We start from the raw sequence: 16,016 nt of genomic DNA, 5'->3' as shown, positions 1-16,016 counted from the left end.
GTCGTTAATCTGGATTCTCCATTATCTTCATTTTCAGAGGATGTGAAGCCACTGAAAGCTTGACCCAAGGAAAAGAAATGTGGGACCATCACACACATGAAAATGGCTACAATCCCCACTGTATTTTCTTGTTCTTCTTAAAAAATATAGGATTTGATTCTACAGTTCTTCTTGACTTTTTGATTTCATCAGAAACCTGTTTTCTTGAATATTTTGTTAGATATTTAAAATTACTGCAAAAGGACTGGGATAATTTTTTCACCATTTGCAATAACTTTGATGCAACTGAATCTAAATATGACATAAGTATTTGTGACTGTGTCCCCTCACTTGTCCAAGACCAAAGCACCAACCGAACAATACCCCATCATTTGACTGCTCCTCATAGTCACATAGATGTGTGTACTCGGCACTCCTGGGCTTCCGATGCTCCCTCTGAACCACTGAAAGCTATGATGTCCAAGGGGACTGACACCATGTGTACTTCTAGTCTGTCTTCCCCCCGGGCCTCTCAAAGTCTGGTAGATTACGACAGCTCTGATGATTCTGAAGTGGAATCTACAGACCAGTGTTTAGCTAACAGTAAACAGACATCTTTACACCAACAAGCAACTATGGAGATTCAGGATGCAGCTGGGACAAGCAGAGATAAAGAAGAATTTAGCCTTGAGCCTCCATCAAGGCCTCTGTTTCTGAAAGAATTTGATACTGCCTTCTCCTTTGATTGTGAAGTAGCCCCAAATGATGTCGTCTCTGAAGTGGGAATATTTTACACAATAGTAAAATGCTTCCAGGAACTACAAGATGCCATCTGCCGTTTGCAAAAGAAAAATCTTTTCCCATATAATCCAACTGCACTTTTGAAGTTGTTAAAATACATAGAAATGATAAGTAATAAAACTATGAACACTTTGTAAAACATTGGCATTTTATTTTCCAGGAATTGTTTTTCCTTAATATAAATTATGTCTCAATGAAATAATAGTATAAAATAATCACCACAAAAGGGTTTTCCTTTTTTTTTTTGAGGCAGAGTCTGATTCTGTCACCCAGGCTGGAGTGCAGTGGTACGATCTCAGCTCACGGCAACCTCCACCTCCCTGGTTCAAGTGATTCTCCTGCCTCAGCCTCCCGAGTAGCTGGAATTACAGGTGCCCGCCACCACACCCAGCTAATTTTTGTATTTTAGTAGAGACGGGGGTTTCACCATGTTGCCAGGCTGGTCTTGAACTCCTGACCTCAAGTGATCCACCCGCCTTGGCCTCCCAAAGTGCTGGGATTGCAGGCATGAGCCTCTGTGCCTGGCTGGGTTTTCTAAACAAGTTCTTACTTTTTGCCTTATTGGAAGCAACCTAGTGACTGAAAAAGAGATATCAAGTGACAAGTCACTCAATATACCTATATACCACTGGAGATTTATGACAGTTCAAACTGATACAAAATCAGGGGTGGTGATCACGCTTCTTAACTAGGGCTGCCATAACAACTTGCCACATGTGCTGCAGCTTCAGACACCTGAAATTATTCTCATAGTTCCGGAGGCCAGAATCCAAACTCAAGGTTCAGCAGGGCAGTGCTCTCAGGGTCTGGAGAAGAATCCCTCCCTGCCCCTTTCTGGCTTCTGGTGGCAGCCAACCATCCATGGTGTCCCTTGTCTTGTAGCGGCATCACTCCAGTTCCTGCCTCACATAGCATTTTCCTGTGTCGGTGTCCAGTTTCCCTCCTACAAGGACATCATCGGTCATTGGATTAGAACCCACCCTCATCCAGTATGGTCTCAACTTGATTGCAGCTGCAAAGACCCTAATTCCAGATAAGGTCAATTTCACGTGTTCTTGATGGACTTGAATCCAGGAGGGTCACTAACCAAATATAGTTACTATTTCCTTCTGGGGTATTTACACAGAAAGTGATATATTAAAAATGTAAAACCTTAGCCATTTCTTTGAGAAGTTATTATACCTGGCCTACTGTATGAACATGATTCTTTCTAAAAAAAATTTTAATCACTATATAATTTTCCTATTTAAAATTGTGACATGAATAATTGTGTTCCATACTCTTGAAGGGAAGCAGTAAAGTCAATTTTAATATGTTTGTGTAATAGGAGCAATAGCTACATTGTGCTGCTAAGTCTTGCATTAAGGCAGTCTAAAGTATTGCCTGTAAATTTTTTTTAAAATGATCTCTTTGCAGAGAAACAGAATAAAGACTAAACCTACCAGACATTAAAATATAGATTAAGGCTATGGTATTTGAAACAGTTTAGTACTTAATTCAGGTAGAAATGGAAAAAACAGTGGAGCTAAATAGAAGGTTGCTGATTAAAATAACAGTGAAGTACCAGTGTTAGCCAAATAGCAATGCAAAGGTCAAAAGGTTTGCATTTAACATGATGTTGGTGAGGCTGTTGAGAAACGGCATTGAGGCAGTTTCTACTATAATTGAAAAAGCACGTCAAAGAATGTGTATTCAAGGATGCCACATTATTTGCAAAATATTTTAAGGTTTTATTTAGAGTTTTACTAGAAATATCTGGTTAACTAAGTCAGGATTTGTTCAGTGGAATACTATATGCCTGTGAAAATAATGCATTTTATGCATGTTTGTGGATGTGAAACATCTCCAGTAAAAAACAAGTAAATACATGGGGCTTGCAATTATTTAGGGAAAGAAGCAGGGCAGGAGTAATACACATTAATATATGTGCTTTTGTGCATGTATAAAATATGTATGTAAGACTATATAAGAAAGTCATAATAGTGGTTGCCTTAGGAGACAGGTCTGATGTGGAAGACAAATTCTCATCTTTTTGTACTATTTTTAGCTGGATACATGCAGCACTGCATTAGGATATTTCAGTAACAGACCACATAGTACAGTGGTCCCATAAGACTATCAAGCCATTATTTTTACTATAACTCTCCTCTGTTTAGGCATGTTTAGATACACAGATACTTACTATTGTGTTACAGTTGCCCACAGTATTCAGTACAGTAACATGCTGTGTACAGGTTTGTAGCCTAGGAGCAATGGGCAATACCATACAGCCTAGGTGTGTAGTAGGCTATGCCATCTACGTTGTTGAATATACTCTGTAACACACATGACATGACAACAAAATTGCCTTACAACTCATTTCTCAGAACATGTCCCTGTCAAGTGACACATGGGTAACTGTGTTTTAATGGAAATAACTGGGAAAAGGAAAAAAAAAAAAAAATATTGTTCCAAAGGGTACATAAATGTTGAATGCATTATAACTCATGCTTATGCAGGTGTGGTTTTGACCTGTGTTTTTCTATAGGATTAGCAAGGAACTGTCAGCCCCTCATTGCGTGTAAAATGAGGGAAAAGCAGTCTTACAGGTATGCTAAGTTGGTGTTTCAGAATATCTACATTTATAACTAACTAGAGTGTAAGTCAATTCATCACACACTCACTAAGCCCTGCTTTTGCTAAAGGTGACCCTTGGCTGGTGTGATCACTATCCTTGGCCCTTCTGAGCATCTAAGTGCTATTCCCAGAGTTACGTCATAAAGGAACACAAAACTATTGATATATGTCTGCACAGTGAGTTCCCAGAGCAGTCTGTAACCTCGGCCCTTCCAGTAAAAGCATATGGAAATGCAAGTGAGTACATGGTGCCATGCACCTAACTTACTTGTTTTAAAGCAGAAGAGATACAGAAAAGTGCACTGTAAGTATACAGTTTGTTGAATTTTCAGAAACAGCACATCTATGCAGCCAGTCCCCAGACAAATAGCATGAGGCACCCAGAAGTCCCTCTTGAGTCCTCTCCCTGTCACTGTCCACCCCTGAAGGCAACTGTGTCGTGAACTGAGACAACAGAAATGATCTTTGCCTGGTTTTCTCTTTCTTTTACTCTTATAAATGGAGTCATAGATTATGTATTCTTCTGTTCAACATCATTTGGGAGTGTGTCCTCATTTATTTTTAAAATGTCAAGTACCTGGCCAGGTGTGGTGGCTCACGCCTGTAATCCCAGCACTTTGGGAGGCCGAGGTGGGTGGATCACCTGAGGTCAGGAGTTTGAGACCAGCCTGGCCAATGTAGTGAAACCCCGTCTCTTCTAAAAATACAAAAAACTAGCCGAGCGTGTGGCACACACCTGTAATCCCAGCTACATAGGAGGCTGAGGCAGGAGAATCACTTGAACCCCAGAGGCAGAGGCTGCAATGAGCTGAGATCGCGCCATTGTACTCCAGCTTGGGCAACAAGAGCAAAACTCCCATCTCAGAAAGAAAAAAAAAAAAAACAGTCCCCACATTTCAGCTATTATTAGTAACAAAATACTTTGACTCCTCATAATTCTCTGACACACCCTATATGCTAGCACACTGAGATTAACAAACACTGGTCAAACAATAAAGTGTATGGTAAACAGGTTATGCAGGGCCTTGTGCAATTGGCCCCAACCTGCTTCTCCAGCCTGTCTGTGCTTTTTTCCCCATCCACTGTTCCTTGCACAACTCTTGGCCCTTACATACTCATTCATCAAACCCCATCTTCAGTGTTAGATCTGTGAAGCCTTTCCCCATCTGTTCCACACCATTCAATTTTGCATGCTCTATTCTCTGCACTTTGCTCTTTCCTGTGTTGTATCATTTGTCGCATTATATTTGAACCATAAGTCAACAGTCTTTCCATTTGCTAAGCTCTTTTTACATCGTCACATCATAGGCACAGCACAAATGTTGAATAAATGAGAAGTGATCCTTCTCCAGGGACTTGATAATCTGCTGGAGGAGACAGATGTGCAGAGAATTATAATCATTATCCTTACCTTGCACTTCCTACTTGCCACTGTTTTAAGTGCTCATCTAATCCTTCTAACAATGTTAGAAAGTAGGTCCTATTATTATTACTATTATTGTTTTGCAGACATGGAGATTAGGTAGCTTGCCCAAGATCATAAAGTGGCAGAGCTGAAGTAATGGATTCAAGTAGTTGGGTTCCAACCTCTTCTCAGACTCCTTGCATAATTTATTCCCTGCCTTCAAGACAGAAGATGAGGAATGTACACTATTAAAACGAAAATTGTTGCAGCTTTGGATATGTGTGGTGGGTGGTATAAGTCACACCATAAAAGTATATTGGAGTCAGGTCATCCAAGACCTAGGGTGATGTGCTAAGGAGTATTGACTTTTCTATACACAGTAGACAGCTGATGAGGTTTTTGAGTAAATGACTGGTTTTGTGTTGGAAGAAAGTGACTTTAGTGGCAATATAGTGGCTACATTGACAAGCACAAAGATTGGGAAGAGTTTGTTGCAGAAATCCCACTGAAGGCAAGGGCAATGGGAATGGGATGCAGGCCTGGCTGAATGCTCACATCAGCTTCTCTGCCTTCAGACACCCACTAACAACAATAAAGAGGCCAAATCACAAGCAACAAGACACATGAGGACAAAATCGAAAAGGAGAAAACAATTTTGGAAGCTCAAAGGTAGGTAGGTTGAAAATTCGTAACCACCCAGTGGGTTCATCTTGCCTGCTCCCTAAACAGAGCTGATTTATCAAGACAGGGGAATTTCAATAAAGAAAGAGTAATTCACTCAAAGCCGTCTGTGGGGGGGACTGAAGTTTTATTATAACTCAAATCGGTCTTTCCGAGCATTCAGGGATCAGAGTTTTTAAGGATAATTTGGTGGGTAGGGGATGTTGAGTCAAGAGTGCTGATTGGTTGGGTCAGAGATGAAATCAGGGAATTAAAGCTGTCTTCTTGTGCTGAATCAGTTCCTGGGTGGGGGCCACAAGAGCCAAGATCAGATGAGCCAGTTTATCAATCTGGGTGATGCCAGCTGATCCATCAAGTGCAGACTCTGCAAAATAGTTACTGACTTAGGAGCAGTTTAGGGAGGGTCAGAATCTTGCAGCCTCCAGCTGCATGACTCCTAAACCATAATTTATAATCTTGTGACTAATTTGTTAATCCTATAAAGGCAGTCTAGTCCCCAGTCAAGAAGGGGATTTGCCTCTTATCTTTGTTTTAAACTATAAACTAAATTCCTCCCAAACTTAGTTCAGCCTATGCCCAGGGATGAACAAGGACAGCTTGGAGGTTAGAAGCAAGATGGAGTTGGTTAGGTCAGATCTCTTTCACTGTCTCAGTTTCAATTTTGCAGTGGCGGGTTCAAACTAACTTAGTCGACCCAGGAACATTACATTCCTATCTGGAATGGGGAAAACTGAAAAAGCCTGACTTATGAGCTGGATTCCTCTGAAGGCTCAGGAGCTTGTAGTCTTGAGTACCATGCTGTACCATGGGGTGGTGGGTGGAAAAGCAATTGGAAACAATTACTTCTAGATCCTCTGCCCCATTCCATGTAGTTAGCGATTGCTCCCTCCACCACCTAGCAGATTAGAGGTTTATTCCCGGAGAGTGTGAAACAACAGGTCTTTGGACTAGAGAACACCAGACACAGCTGGAGATAGGAATAAAACACTGAAAACAGGATTAATTAAACATGTACATACTAAATATAACCACCATCCTCCCCGGCCTTCTCCCCAACTCTACTGCCAGAACACTTCTAACTCTAGGTAGGAGGCTAGAAGAGACTTTTCTGGGGAATTTAACAAACCCAAGAAAAAAGATCTAAAGACAGATATCAGGGTTCCCCAAGTAAATTACTCAGCCAAATCACCCTACTATGAAGCCCATAGTGGCAAATATCACCATGTACATAGAGCTAATTGGCATTTAAGTGGCTCACTCTTACATATGAGTGAATAGCCAAGGATCATCAGGAATTAGGGGAAAGCCTCTAACCCAAAAGGCGGAGATCAAAACAAACACGAAACAGATTAAACAAAGAGGAAGTTAATTTATCAATACCCTCAAAGAAATTATAAAGTATTCTACATAAAAAATTTTCAGTGAGGGGCTGGGCATGGCAGCTCACACCTGTAATTCCAGCACTTTGGTAGGCCAAGGCAAGAGGATCACTTGAGCCCAGGAGTCTAAGACTAGCCTGGGCAACATCATGAGACTCTGTCCCTCAAAAAACAAACAAAAAAACAAAAAAAAACAAAAAAAACTAAATAGCTGAGTAGAGTAGTCCCAGCTACTTGGGAGGCTTGGCAGAAGGATGGTTTGAACCCAGGAGTTTGAGGTTACAGTGAACTATAATCGTATGATCACACCACTGCACTCCAGCCTGGGTGACAAAGCAGAGCAAGACCCTGTCTCGAAAAAGAAAAAAATATTCAGTGGGGAAACAAATACCTTTTATAAATTAATAATGTGATAGCAAAAATGAAAAACTCAGAAATACAGTAGAAATAGGTTGAGGAAATCTAGATTTTACAGCAACAGGACAAAGAAATTAGAAAACAGGAGAGAGAGATGATACAATGTGAGAACTGGTCACCAAGGTCCGATAATTGAATAATAGGAGTACCAAAAAGAGTAAAAAGGACTGGAAAAGAGAAAGTACCAAAGAAATTCAAGAAAAGTTTTTAGAACTGAAAGACTTAGTCTTTAAATAATGTGTGCAAGTATAACCGGAAAAAAAATTTTTAAAGGAGAAACAGGATCGACCTGAAATAAAGAGCCATCGTTTCACTGGCATGCTGAGATGCTGCTCTGTTTACTCAGTAAGGAAGTAGGAAACCCTAGGAGGAAGAAAAGTTCAGTTCTCACCTGAGTGACTTCTGATACTGTTATCGGCACAGCGTGGAATCCAGCAGAGAGTTAGAAATGCTCTGTTGAAAATTAGGACAGATCCAAATATGAGTCATTTGTGTACAGGTATTATGAAAATAATGGAAGAAAATGTGATTGCCCTGAGAGTGGAGAGAGACAAGGTGGGGTGGGTAGGGGGAGGACTGGATAGAAGGAGGAAAGTGAGGGAAATTTGAGTCAGGAGAACAAAAAATACTATGAGGAAACTAAGAAAGGTTTTATAGAGCTTTGAGAAGGAAAATGTATGTGGGGTTTAGTATCTCTGAGAGCAACAGTGGGATGAGATCTGAGAAACCACCAGATGATTTGACCATTAGGAAGCAGTTGATGATATTTAAGAGAGAATTTTTAGTTAGACCCAAGTGTGCACGGGAGGGGAAGAGGTAGAAACCAAGGATGGTGGTTTTCAATTTATTTGTATTCTCTGCACACAAATAATACTGGCATTCTGGGTTGCACCTTTGAAATGACAGGCTGAAAATAATACCATTCAAGTCAAAAATAGTTTTAACACAATCACCAAAGGTGATGTTCCAGACATCCAAACCATCTCCCTGGGCACCAACTGGACTTACTGCTGTATCTCCCACTTTTTCCTTAATACAACCCACCAGGGCTGCACTTGGCAGGCATGGACTGCCCAGATGTTTGGACACTTGACCTAAATATTAAACTTTAATTGGTCTTGATTGTCACTTATGACAGTATAAAACGTGTCTTGCTTTATCAAAATGCACATTTGAAAATTATGGTTGATAAAATGCCTTTTCTAATAGTAGGATCATAGATCAGACTAGCAAACCATTTCTGAGTTTCTCTGGTTATTTTAAAGACGGTACAGCTGAACTCACATCAAAGCCTTTACAGTAAACGCCATGTATGCCCTCTTAATTGCAAAGCTGGCCTATGTCTTTTCTAAGATAAAGGAAAAGCAAACAGTGATCCCTTTCTAAGTTTGCAGTTCACAGTGAACCTTACCAAGTAGTTGGAATGAACTGTAGTCCAGTTACTTACTGCATTGGGTACAATACATGTTTATGTACACCGTGGATTGCTTGTGTTTTTCCTTTTCAGGATTTTTGCTTTGTTTTCAAAGTACGCTTCTCTGATATTTATTTTAAATTTACTTTACATACTGTTTTTTTGCAATGGAATCTTGCTTTGTTGCCCAGACTAGTCTCAAACTCCTGGGTTCAAAGGATCCTCCTGCCTCAGCCTCCCAAGTACCGAGATTACAGGCACACACCACTGTGCCAGCAGTTCTCTGACACTTAGAAGCATTAAGATATGGAATGTGATCTGCCTGTGATTTTCTTTCCAGTGAGAATGGCTCAGGTGTTTGCTGTTTGGTAGAGCCTACCTAATCATTGAAGGCAGTAGAGTTGATGCATGGTTTTACCTGAAAAATGTGCAATGGCGTGATCCCGCTTACCGCAAGCTCCACCTCCCAGGTTCAAGCGATTCTCCTGCCTCTGCCTCCCAAGTAGCTGGTATTACAGGCATGCGTCACCAGGCCTGGCTAATTTTGTATTTTTAGTAGAGACGGAGTTTCTCAATGTTGGTCATGCTGGTCTCTAACTCCTGACCTCAGGTGATCCATCTACCTAGGCCTCCCAAAGTGCTGGGATTACAGGCATGAGCCACCATGCCTGGCCATCTGAAAAACACTTTCTATGCTTATATTGGCAGCACATATACTAAAATTGGAATGATACAGAGAAGATTAGCATGGCCCCTGCTCAAGGATAACATGTAAATTTATGAAGCATTTCATATTTTTTAACTTTTAAAAAAAAGCACTTTCTAGGGGTGGCAATCAGAATGTCTGTGTGTTTTTTAAGTGCCTCAAGCCTCCTGTCAGACTCATTTCTCCCTTTGAGGCCCGTGAAGTTAGCACCCCAGAAGCACATTTATAATTGCTGATGACATCTTTTTAAGCTATTCAATAAACTATGAAGAAGGGCAGGTTTCCCCACAGCTAAACTTCTTTCATTTACTAAGGATCATATATTGTCCATCTCCAAATCACCAGATATTTGTTTTTCTGCAAAACACAAAAGAGTAGTATATCCTACTTTTGTAAGACAACATTGGATTTTTAACTGTCAGTTTTCCTGAAAATTATCTTTTAATATTTTTTCTGATTGTGCTATTTTTCTCCACAATAAAGAGAAAGGGTTCCCCTGACTCACTGGACTATTGACAAGTACATAATTTTTTTATTGCATAGCATTTTTTTTTTTGAGATGGCATCTCATTCTGTTGCCCAGACTGGAGTGCAGTGGTGCAATCTTGGCTCACTGCAACCTCCACCTCCTGGGTTCAAGCAGTTCTCCTGCCTCAGCCTCCCAAGTAGCTAGGATTACAAGCGTGTGCCACCATGCCCAGCTTTTTTTTTTTTTTTTTTTTTTTTTTTTTGGATTTTTAGTAGAAATGGGGTTTCACCATGTTGGCCAGACTGGTCTCAAACTCCTGACCTCAATTTGTCCACCCGCCCTTGGCCTCCCAAAGTGCTGAGATTACAGGCGTGAGCCACCATGCCTGGCTCACATAGCATTCTTTGCTTGAATATAGCATATGCCCTCTTGATTGTGTGTTATTTTTAATATGTACAACAAACAGTTTGACGATTACATGGAAGGGAAGATAGGTGACAAACGAAAATAAAATTAATTGGCAACAGCCTTTCCACCATACAAGTGAGTTTTATTACAAGTTGATAATAGAATCAGGGCAACATTTGAGGGTGATCGCAAATAGCTGAGTCTTGGAAAAGGCTGTACGGACAGAAGGCATGTCAGCACAGCTTCACCTGGGGATTTGGAAACAGGGCTCAACAGCTCTCTACACTTCCTGGATTGGTAAGAAGAGAGAAGAAGGCACCAGGATTTCATCAGAGGCTTTAAAAAAAAACAGCATAGTAAGAAGTAAATAAATAGTATTGCTTATTTTGTTACTTAATAGTCTGCTGTGGAGGATGGCCAAGGCCCGCCTCTAGTGAAAATGTGTCATTCCAATTGTTACAGGTCAGTGGTGACATACCCACCGTGGGAGGCTGGATTCACAAACACAGCAGCATGCCATTTGGAATAGTGATATGTAGAACAGACGATGCTGGGATGCTTGGGCAGCCCGTATTGTCCACCCTCACTGTGCTACTTGAGTTGTGAATCAGCTGGCAAACAAACAAACAAAAGCAAAACACCGTAGAGCGCGCTCCCGGCTACTGAACTGGAGGCGGCGGCAGGCGCCAGGCGAGACCGGGAATGTGCAGGGCCCCCTCCCTGCCCCGGCAGCCCTGGCCGCGGTCCCCGTCTTCGCCGCCACCGCGCAGCACTCGGTGCCAGACCCCTGAGGTCGGCGGCTGCTCCCACCCGGGGGCTTAGTCAGCCGCGCCGGGCCGAGCGTCGGGCAGAGCACCAGGAGGCGAGGGCGCGCACCGGGAGCCTCCGTTGGTGCCGCCGCCGCGCCGCCCTCAGAGGCTGCGTCCCGGGAAGCCCGGCTCCCAGAGCGCTCCGGCCTGGCCCGGTGCCCCGGACCTGAGTGGAGAGCCTGGGCCAGCTCTCCGCCGTGACTGGACCAGGCAGCCGCCGCGGAGAGCGACCCAGAGAGGTGGGGGAGGAGACCCCCAGCTGGGGGCCCGCGCTCTGCCCCAGCCTAGCCGCCTGCCTACCGCCTGCAGAATTTCGACACGCTGGCCATCGTGGGCACTGGGATGTTCGGGCGGGTGGACCCGGTGAAGAAGAAAACAGCCAAGCATTTCTTCGCCCTCAAGGTGATGAGCATTCACGACGTCATCCGCCTGAAGCAGGAGCAGCACATGCACATTGAGAGGTCGGTCCTGAAGGAAGTCATCCACCTGTTCCTCATCAGGTTGTTCTGGACGTGGCATGACTAGCGCTTCCTCTACAGGTTCATGGAGTACCTGCCGGGCGGCGAGCTCTTCAGCTACCCGCGCAACCGGGGGCGCTTCTCCAGCGCCAAGGGTCTCTTTTACTCTGCGGAGATCACCTGTGCCATCGAGTACCTCCACTCCAAGCAGATCGTCTACAGGAACTTAAGCCGGAGAACATCCTGCTGGATAGGGACGGCCACATCAAGCTCATGGACTTTGGGTTCGCCGAGAAGCTGGTAGACAGGACTTGGACCCTCTGTGGAACACCCGAGTACCTGGCCCCCAAAGTCATTCAAAGCGAGGGCCACGGAAGGGCCGTGGATTGGTGGGCCCTCGGCATCCTGATAATTCAAGATGCTCTCAGGGTTTCCTCCCTTTGTGTGTGTGTGTGTGATAACACATTTGGCATTTATCAGAAAATTCTTGCAGGCAAAATAGATTTCCCCAGACACTTGAATTTCTGTGTAAAAGACCTCATTAAGAAACTGCTCGTGGTTGACAGAACAAGGCGGTTAGGAAACATGAAGAACAGGGCTAATGATGTGAAACGCCATCGGTGGTTCCGCTCCGTGGACTGGGAAGCTGTTCCGCAGAGAAAACTGAAGCCTCCCATTGTGCCCAAGATAGCCCGCGACGGAGACACCTCCAACTTCGAAACTTACCCAGAGAATGACTAGGACACAGCCGCCGCCATGCCGCAGAAGGATTTAGAAATCTTCAAGAATTTCTGAGGAAAGGAGCTCACATCTGGAAGAAACAGGAAGATTGGAATCTGCCTGGAACAAAGACCTGCACCTAAGCAGACCAGAAGCAATGTCTTCTTCACGTGATAAGGACATTTCCACTTTTCTGTGTGCCTGTATGTACAGAAACAGATCAGAGCATAGATGAAAATAATGTAACTGGCATTATTTAAGCAACTGGAATTCCACACTGTAGAAAGGTTTTGAAAGTTGTTTGGTTGTAGATTTTGTCTTATCCTTTAGTGTTGTGTTTCTATTGTGATGTCTTGGTTTTTCTCATAGACCTAAGTTTGTAAGTTTGAACTGGACTTGTTCGATTATAACCACAAATTTGTGTGTGTGTGTGTGTGTATGTACCTGTGTGTATATATAGAAGTCATTATGGCAGATCCACAGAAATTGTGCAGTGATGTAAATGTTAATGCTTCACAGAGCCTATAATTTTTATTTTTCAATTTGTTTTTTCAAAAATCTCTTCTCTTGGGGACAACATCTGAAGGGTGTGTTGCATGGATTTAAAAAATCACCTCACATGCATTTTTTAGTTTGGGTGAAAAAAATATCATGGGGAGATCCACCTTCAGTAGCTTTAGTGCTTCCTACCTGGTAACTTGAGACTTTAAAAGAAGAAACAAAGAGAAGAAGATATGGGAATGAATTTATTCCAAGAATCTACAATGACATTGAAGTTGTTGGAGGAATGTACTGTATTTAAAAACACCTTCTGTGTCACTTTCAAAAATTTCATCTAAGCTGGGTGCAGTGGCTTGTTCCTGTAGTCCCAGCACTGTGGGAGGCTGAGGTGGGCACATTGCTTGAGCCCAGCAGTTGGAGACCAGTCTGGGCAACATGGTGAGACCTCATCTCTACAAAATACAAAAAAGTTAGCCGGGCATGGTGGCGTGTGCCTGTAGTCTCAGCTACTCAGGAGGCTGAGATGAGAGGACCGCTTGAGCCCGGGAAGGTCCAGGCCACAGTGATCCAAGATCACACCACTACACTCCAGCCTGGGTGACACGTGAGACCCTGTCTAAAAACAAAAACAAAAACAAAAACCAACAACAACAAAAAAAACCGGCAATGGCTTTGAAGGTGGAATGAAGAGAACGTCCACCTTAAGACTTTAAAGGACAGTGAAGCTGGGTGCGGTGGCTTACTCCTATTATCCTAGGATTTGAGGAAGCCAAGGCAGGAGGATTGCTTGAGCCTAGGAGTTTGAGACCAGGCTGGGCAGCATAGCAAGACCCCATCTCTGTAAAAAGAAAAAAATGTTAACAGAACATAGCCGCCCTTTTTCATCAATGACCTTTTCTTCACGTTGAGGTCAACTCAGTAGGTGAGAATAATTAGTGGGTTGAGTAGAATAAACTCTTTACAATTAATAACTATGTTATTAATTGGAAAATGATGTTCAGATAGTGAAATGTGGAAATGTTTTAGACAACTGTATTTTCAGCCTGTGCACCTCAGTCACCATCCTGTTGGGATTAACAGTTGAGGGCCATCATTGTCTAAACATTTCACATTCAGTTTCCCATCAGTTTTACTATGAATGTGAAAAGGTGAAACTGGTGCTGACTTCGGCAGCAGGTATACTAAAATTGGAATGGCACAGAGGAGGTTAGCATGGCCCCCTGTGCAGGGAAGATCCGCAGATTCATGCAGCATTCCATATTTTTTTTTAAAAATGTTACACTGTGCACTGATATGTGGAGCTAGAAGGAAAAGCATTAAGTCTCATGTTTGCTGACTATAAAAAAAATCATAGTAATAATATTATTGAACATTCTACTTTAAAAAAGTATTAATAAAACCGTAAATGAAACACTTTTCTTGAGCACACTTTAAAAAGTACATAGTCCATATGCCTATTTTTAGGTTGCCTGTTTTGTTATCCAGGATTTCATACTGATGAAAATTTGCATCAGGAAAAGCCTGAAATACCTTGTCTTAATTGTGAACAGATATGCAGGACAAAGAAATATGCAAGCACATTGATGACCTTGTTCTTTACAGACATTGTAATAAGCCTCCAGCCATACAGAACAAATGAGAAATTAGAAGCGCTTCCAAGAACGTGTGATGGTGTGAAACCCACTTTTGATCGTCATGCACACTTCAACATTTGAAGTGATACAGGCTACCTGGTAACTGCCCCATGGTGGTGTCATAGTTTAAATGGCCCAATGTCATGTAGAGGTTAATTTAATCAAAATGAGCTATAAACATGGAAAAATCACTATGTATAATTTTTAAATAGTTTACCTGGCCAGACATGGTGGCTCACGCCTGTGATCCCAGCACTTTGGGAGGCCGAGGCAGATGGATCAACCGAGGCTGGGAGTTCGAGACCAGCCTGGCCAGCATGGCAAAACCCCCATCTCCACTAAAACTACAAAAATTAGGCGTGCTGGCTGGTGGGCACCTGTAGTCCCAGCTGCTGGGGAGGCTGAGGCAGGAGAATCACTTGGACCTGGGAAGCAGAGGCTGCAGTGAGCCGGGATTGTGCCACTGCACTCCAGCCTGGGCGACAGGGTGAGACTCCATCTCAAAAAATAAAAAATAAATAAATAAAAATAGTTTATCTGGATGGCATTCCAAAATTTTCGCATAGATGATCACATGAAACAATCACTGTGCTGAATGTGGAGGAAAATTCATTACAATAATCACAAAATTTGTATCAGAAAAAATTACAAATTTACTTTGCTTCATGTAATTTTATGAGTTGGCAGTATTTTCTCAAACTGGAACTCTATAAGAGAATATCTTCAGGAAATGGATATGCCACAACAGGAAGTATAGTGGGGCAAGTCTTGTTTTCCTCAAGGGAAATGCCACCAGCCTGCTTTCATAGGCATTGATAAAGCCAGGAAGAAAATAAAGTCACAACTGAATAGTATACGCTGCATCTACTGAATTATTCTAATTCCTTCCCAACACAAGTCTAAATCCTGCTTAGCCTAAACTATCTATAGCCAGTGATGGGCAAATTATATTTGCTGTCAGCATGATAGAATAAGAAGCAGAAACCCCCCAGTAATGGGGTAAGATTGCACACTTCATCCCCTCAAAATGCTGTTCAACCCCACTCCCTCTCCATGCCCATGAAACAACTGTACAGTCACTTGTTAGTGAATTTCTTGTTCAGCGTGTTGTTTCTTTCTGTCCATACTTAAAGACCAAATCATTTGTTTGCTTTGAAGAAAAACAAAACAAAACAAAACAAAACAAAACAAAAAAAAGACCAAATCATTTGAAATCACTACCCATTAAAAAAAAAAATCTCCAGTGGAACTAAACAGTTGAGTGCTTTGGGATGTGTTCACCATTTCTTTGTTTGACCTACGTGGCCTCTAGTTCTTTGGACCGTTGTAACTGTGAATCTATGGCTTAATACTGTTAAAGACCCCAAGGCTCAACTCTGTGCCCAGGGTGTACCTCAGGCTGCACAAATATCACACCAGAATGTCACAATCATTCATTGCTCCAGCTACTGAGTGAACAGAGTGCAACACAGCACTGGCTTGGGTTTTATTTTTGTGGCCTGTTAACTTTGCATCAGGTCTACACAGTCCTTGCAACCTTTGATTTCTCCAGTTGCAGAGATTTGAAATGGGGTGCCGGGGTTCCTCTCATTTTTCCTTCAATCTAACTAGCATGAATT

The 16,016-nt window shown here is 42.5% G+C and overlaps 1 protein-coding gene, 1 long non-coding RNA gene, 2 other non-coding genes and 1 pseudogene across 11 annotated transcripts in view; all 5 read left to right on the top strand.

Annotated features, from left to right (window-relative positions):
- The window catches only part of LINS1 (lines homolog 1), a 29,922-nt gene extending 27,986 nt beyond the window's left edge, over window positions 1-1,936 (top strand). For 7 of the 8 annotated variants that reach the window (XR_013395370.1, XM_077938764.1, XM_028851342.2 and 4 more), the window contains one exon: window positions 38-919. Coding sequence is in view for 7 of the 8 variants with exons in the window: in XM_077938764.1 (XP_077794890.1) it covers window positions 38-917 (880 nt within the window). In the remaining variant the exon portion in view is untranslated. Of the gene's footprint in view, window positions 1-37 lie in introns of all 8 variants that reach the window. The other variant, XM_077938765.1, reaches the window with a different exon arrangement.
- A 1,647-nt stretch (window positions 1,937-3,583) lies between these two features.
- Window positions 3,584-10,870, top strand: LOC144329738 (uncharacterized). The gene is made up of 3 exons (XR_013395371.1): window positions 3,584-3,633; window positions 5,377-5,470; window positions 10,738-10,870. It is a non-coding gene; the product is annotated as an uncharacterized LOC144329738 (long non-coding RNA).
- On the top strand, window positions 9,385-9,491 carry LOC114679744 (U6 spliceosomal RNA). Its single transcript, XR_003731857.1, has one exon. It is a non-coding gene; the product is annotated as a U6 spliceosomal RNA (small nuclear RNA).
- Window positions 10,871-10,977: 107 nt separating the features above from the next.
- Window positions 10,978-12,468, top strand: LOC722535 (cAMP-dependent protein kinase catalytic subunit PRKX pseudogene; annotated as a pseudogene).
- Window positions 12,469-13,921: 1,453 nt separating this feature from the next.
- On the top strand, window positions 13,922-14,028 carry LOC114679793 (U6 spliceosomal RNA). The gene has a single exon (XR_003731897.1). It is a non-coding gene; the product is annotated as a U6 spliceosomal RNA (small nuclear RNA).
- Window positions 14,029-16,016: the final 1,988 nt, after the last annotated feature.

The sequence above is a fragment of the Macaca mulatta genome, chromosome 7 (genome assembly GCF_049350105.2).
Source record: "Macaca mulatta isolate MMU2019108-1 chromosome 7, T2T-MMU8v2.0, whole genome shotgun sequence".
Lineage (NCBI taxonomy): Eukaryota > Metazoa > Chordata > Mammalia > Primates > Cercopithecidae > Macaca > Macaca mulatta.
Note: the sequence above shows the minus strand (reverse complement) of the source record. Positions and strands in the feature narration are given on the sequence as shown.